Genomic DNA, 6,000 nt, shown 5'->3' with positions numbered 1-6,000 from the left:
TTATATGTGGTGTGGAATTAACTTCCTTATTATACGCACTGCAAAAATGATCTTGGTGGTTATTTTGTAGGTTTGGTGCTGGAAGCCTGGAGCTGAGCTGGAGCTGGAGCTGCGCGAGCGGTGGGTCGGCGGTTGGTTGTGCCGCCTCGCTCGTCGCTCGTCCTTCACTCCCCCCCCCCCCCCCCCCCCGCGCGACGTACCCTTTACCCCCTGACCTTCGCCCAGGCGGCGCCGCCAGCTTGCGCGGCTCTTCGCTGATGGATGCTGAGCGTCGTTTGGTCGCCAGTGCCGATCCGGCCTGCTCCTTCGCCTCGCTCCCCTCATTCCCATCCCGCTCGAAACTATGCGAAGAAAGTCGAGAATCCTCCTGTGCTTCGCCCTTCTCTGGGTGCTGGGGATCGCCTATTACATTTATCTGGGCAACGGGACGAGCAGGAAGGTGAGGATTATTATTATTTTCTCCCTCGCTCTCTCTCTCGCTCTCAGCTTGAAGACTAAGAGCGACCGGTTGTGTGTGTGTGTGTGTGTGTTTGTGTGTGTGTGTGCTGGGCCTCGGGAAGGCGGCGAGTCCCCGGGATCCGGCCCCCGACAGGCTGCTGGAGACGGACACCGGCCCCCGGCCCCCGGCCCCCGGCCCTTGCCAGCCAGCGAGCCAGCGAGCCAGCACTGACAGGCAGTGGAACACATGGGCACTCGCCGACACATCTAGAGACGGGGGGAGCACAGGCAGACATTAACAACCGGGACACCCAGGCAGGCGCTCGTTCATTCATGTAGCGTCTGGATCAGTCGGACACTGGAGCAGGCACACAGACAGTGGATCAGGCACACAGACAGTGGATCAGGCACACAGACAGTGGATCAGGCACACAGACAGTGGATCAGGCACACAGACAGTGGATCAGGCACACAGACAGTGGATCAGGCACACGGATTGTGGATCAGGCACACAGACAGTGGATCAGGCACACAGACAGTGGATCAGGCACACAGACAGTGGATCAGGCACACGGAGAGTGGATCAGGCACACGGATTGTAGCTCAGGCACACACACACTGGAGCAGGCACATAAATAGTGGATCAGGCACACAGACACTGGATCAGGCACACGGATTGTGGATCAGGCACTCGGATTGTGGATCAGGCACACGGATTGTGGATCAGGCACACAGAGAGTGGATCAGCCACAGACAGGATCAGTCTCACAGTTCATCAGTTTCACAGTTCATCAGTGTTACAGACTGCCACACAGATCAGCCACAAGGACACAGGATCATGCACACGGAGACTGAATCAGGCACACAGAAAGTGGATCAGTCTCACAGACAGTGGATGAGCCACACGGGCACTAGATCTGGCATATAGACACCAAGGAACTTACAGACACTACATTGGCCTCATAGAGACTGGATCAGTCATGTTGGCACTCGAATGTGAAGCACACGATCACTCGCACAGACACCAGATCAGACTCGCAGACACTGAAACCTGCTGACTCTGGATCAGTCTCACCACACTGGATCAGTCTCACCACACTGGATCAGTCTCACAGACACTGGATCAGTCTCACCACACTGGATCAGTCTCACAGAAACTGGATCGGTCGCACAGACACAGGAACTGCAGACACTGGATCAGTCAGACACACACACTGGAATGTACAGGCACTGAATCACACACACTGGATTACTCTCACACGCACAGGAACTGCAGACATTGGATCAGTCACACACACACACTGGAATGTACAGGCACTGGATCACACACACTGGATCACTCACAGGCACTGGAACTTGCAGACACTGGAGGAGCCACACAGACACTGGATCATTCATCCACACCAGACAGTCCCTTGGGATCGGGCCTAACATATTTGCACTCTGTTTTGTCGGCTCTAAGTTGGCTAATGATCCGATATGGAAACTGCAGACTCTTCTACAGGTGGGGGAGCTAGCTGATTCATGGCCTTTCCATTTTTCAATATTTTTACTGCATTATTCACATCTGTATCTAAGGGGCTACCAGTGGGTTTAGTGTATTTGGAATTTTAGGCCTTCCATGAGATGCCACGCAAGAAGTTATTACACAACATTTGAACACATGGAATTGGCATGGCATGAGGATTAGTTAGTCTGTTAACCAGAGTAATAAATGGCACACTTTCAGGTTGGGAGCATGACCAGTCAAGTAGTAGAGGGTTCGGAGCTGGGGTCCCAGCTGTTCAGAGTCTCTGTATTAGTCATTTGTATGAGAGAACCATGAGTAATATACCTATATTTGCTGAGGATGCAAATCTGGTAAACAGTATAAGTTTTGAGAAGGGGTTCCAAGAAGATATTGATACACAATAAGAATGAATAAGGACATGGTGATGATACGTAATGTGGGAACTTGTGAGTACTCCACTTTTGTAGAAATGGTGAGCAACTGAAAGACATTGGCGCCGGTGGAATCTTGTATACGCCTTACCAAAGGTCAACATGGAGGTATATGAAGCGATTAAGAAGGCAAGTCACATGCTAGCCTTTATTGCAAGAAGATTTGAATAAAAGAGTAGAGACTCGTTCTCTAATGATATAGGGCCTTGATTAGTCTGTGCTGTGCACAGGTCAGGTCCCTATAACCCAAGGAAGGATATGGCCGTTATAAAGGTAGTACAGCAAATATTCACCAAATTGCTTCTTGGGTTGGGGTGGCACGGATGTGGTTTGTCTTTTGAGAAGAGATTAAGCAGTTCCTGCTTTTTCACTCTAGATTTTGGAGGAATTAGTGATGTTTGTGTTGTCACCCATGAGTGATGAGTGACGTCACCCATTCATTCTCTCCAGAGATGCTGCCTGTCTCGCTGAGTTACTCCAGCATTTTGTGTCTATCTTTGGTGTAAACCAGCATCTGCAGTTCCTTCCCTCTCGTTTTAAATCCTAATGTGCATACAAATTAAATCAAATTCCATTTATATCAATTTAGGCATTGTTCCTAATTTAGGCATTGTTTCCAATTCTGACATGAAACTGGGTGTGATTTGTGTCACTTTGGTCCACAGAGCAATAGTATAAGCTACAAGTGAATTATTACAAAGCTCTATTTGTATTTGAGCATTCAGTTAAGACTGACTCATGTGCTTTATCAAGTGCCTTGGTTTATATTTGAATGAACAGAATCCCCATCTTGTTATCCTCTCCATTCCTTTGTCCTCCTTTAAGTCCACTCTGCTACAATTTGTATCGGATACCATAAATATGAAAATTTGCAGTCCAATAAAGAAACCTTTCTTTTCAATCAGGGTTTGGTGAGAATGGCGAACCCACAACCACTGCGAGTGTTTGAGGCAGATTGTGTAGATTTATCTAAGGGGAGTACATACAAGAGAAAGCAAATATGCTTCCAGGAAGGGATGAAGAAAAGAGGGTGGAGGATCTTGTAAAGCACAAACACTGGGTAAACTAGTTGGATTTGATGCCGTTTCTGAATATTTTATGTAATTTGATCCTCTTTAACATAACTTTCAGTCACCCATCCAAATTTCTTTCCATGACTTGTTTTTTATTGTCTGCTTATGCTCCCATGAAGTGATAGAAATCATTTTTACTCTGCTAAAGCTCCTAAATACACCTTAATAACTGTGGCTGATATTTAGTGATGCCGGTGGGGTCAAGGTTGAGGTTGATGGGGAGTGAGGAAAACAGTTCAGTAAAGCAGGATAGATTGATTGCACAGTGCATATTTGTATTGATATGGTATACTATATTAGATTTTGCAGAATAATTATATTTATAAAAATAAAAAAGGACAAGACAGTTTAATGGGAGCCCATGACCACAAATTTAAATTCATTTTTTGATCTGCTGGCTTCCCTCGCTGACAGCCAGAAGAAAGAATCTGCTTCCAAAAATGTAATCTCTGAGTTTGTTAGAAAGAGCTCTAGGGGCTAGTGGAATCAAGGATATGGGGAGAAGGCAGGAACAGGTTATTGATTGGGGACGATCAGCCATGATCACAATGAATGGCGGTGCTGCCTCGAAGGGCCGAATGGCCTCCTCCTGCACCTGTTTTCTATGTTTCTATGTCAATAGATTAGAGATTGGGCACAATTCCAGTGGCACTGAAAGAATCAAAACTAAAACTTACACCCTTCACCTCCACGCCCTTCAACCATTTCAAGGTGAACGCTGCTGATATAAGTGATCCGTCTTAAACTAAAAATACAAGCCTAGAATTAAAGCATAATTTGTTTTAGATTGCCAATAAATCATGAAGTCCTTTGGACTTCAGTAGAAATTCCAGAGATGTATATTACCTGAAAAGTTAATTTTATTACATGGAACCTGTAAACCTACTTTGATTATTTATATTCTAGGTCCTAGCCTCACAGGGCAAAGGGAAACGAAATATGTAAATTATTTGTTTTCCCTTTTTTCCCCATTTGTTCTATTTCCATCCTGATGAAGACTTGTGCACACTATTGTGCAGTTTCAAGGAGTGTTGTAATGCCGGATGTACAGGTACTACCCTTCAATTGAGGTGTTAAAGTGAAGCCCTATTCACTGGTGGATGCTAAAGATCCTGCAGAAGAGGGGATGTCCAGAGTAATGTGATCGGTGTTTATCCTGCAGTCAGCATTATTAATGTAGATGATGTGATCATATTCGTATTGCTAACTGTGAACATTTGCTGGATACAAATTAGCTCCTGTTTGCTGGATTACAATAACGACTGCACTTTGAGAAGTCCTGAGGCGTTACAATATCCCTTTCCTCAATTGTGCTTTTCATCTCACAAATGCTACCAGACCTGTTGAGTGTTTTCAGCATGTTGTGCTTTACTTCATATTTTCACTATCTGCAGTGTTGTCTTCTTTCTTTGTCTGCATTGGACAGTTTCTAATTTTACATTGCGATCACATACGATTTTGTGAGCTCGGCGACGAGGTGTATCGTAAAATGAATGTGTTGCAGCTTATGACCCTTTCCGTTTCTTTCTCATGCTTGCCGTAGATCATTGGTTGCAAAGGGACATACAATGGCCATCTCCAAAGACAAAATGAAATAGTGAAGTCTGCATTGGCTAAAGTGTTTTAAAATTACTTCCACATATTGTACTAGTGTGGCTTTGAGTATGCTGCCAAGGTTAAATAGGTGCTGGGTCCAAATCCAATGGCTTCTTTTCTAGAATCACAAACCTTTCTTTTAATCATGACATTCACATTGTGGGTGTAGCTGTAATGATGGTGTTTAATGCCCATCCCTAGTTACCGTGGCAGCACATCAATATGTATGATCTGCGGTTATATGATGTGGCTTAGTTGATCTCAAGATTAATAGGTAACCACCTTGGCGTCGGATAGGGAAAGGAAAACATTGGTATCGGTTTAATATTGTACTGAGATACAGTGAAAAGCTTTGTTTGCATGTTATCCAGTCAAATCAGACTACGTGTGATTACAATAAAACCATAAACAAGTACAACTGGTAGTGGAAAGAGGAAAGTAACAATGCAGAAGCTAGTGTTACAGAAAAAGTGCAATTTTAAAAAGAAGTGCGTGTCTGCAACGAGGTAGGTTGGATGATTGAAATGACACCCTAGCTTATGAGAGGAACCGTCAGTGGTCTGACGACAGTGGGGAAGATGCTGTACTTGAAGCTTTCAAGCTTTTGTATCTTGTACCAATGGGAGAGGGAAGAAAAGGAGATGGAAAGAAGAGGGTGAAAATTGTCTGCGATTATGTTGGCTGGTTTCCTTCGGCAGTGTAAAGTGTAAATTGGAGTCGATTGAGAAGAGGTCAGTTTGTGTGATGGAGAATGCTGGTTGGTGTGACACCTACAACTCTACAATTTCTTGTGGTCTTGGGCAGATCTGTTGCCAAACTGAACTGTGATGCATCCCATTAGAATGCTTTCTGCGGTGCATCTGTAGAAGTTGGCAAGTCGTTAGAAGGATGGGAAACTTTCTTATTCATCTGAGGAAGTAAAGGCGTGTTTTAATTTGGCCGTAGCTTCAAT

General features: G+C 44.9%; 1 protein-coding gene across 2 annotated transcripts in view; it reads left to right on the top strand.

The window, feature by feature from the left end:
* The first annotated feature begins 201 nt into the window (after window positions 1-201).
* The window catches only part of galnt2 (UDP-N-acetyl-alpha-D-galactosamine:polypeptide N-acetylgalactosaminyltransferase 2), a 75,093-nt gene continuing 69,294 nt past the window's right edge, over window positions 202-6,000 (top strand). Inside the window, exon 1 of one of the 2 annotated variants that reach the window (XM_055635100.1) lies at window positions 202-439. In XM_055635100.1, the coding sequence (XP_055491075.1) occupies window positions 344-439 (96 nt within the window). In that variant the 5' untranslated portion in view covers window positions 202-343. The remainder of the gene's footprint in view (window positions 440-6,000) is intronic. The other variant, XM_055635101.1, reaches the window with a different exon arrangement.

This window comes from Leucoraja erinacea, chromosome 5 (assembly GCF_028641065.1).
Source record: "Leucoraja erinacea ecotype New England chromosome 5, Leri_hhj_1, whole genome shotgun sequence".
NCBI classification, from domain to species: Eukaryota; Metazoa; Chordata; class Chondrichthyes; order Rajiformes; family Rajidae; genus Leucoraja; species Leucoraja erinaceus.
Note: the sequence above shows the minus strand (reverse complement) of the source record. Positions and strands in the feature narration are given on the sequence as shown.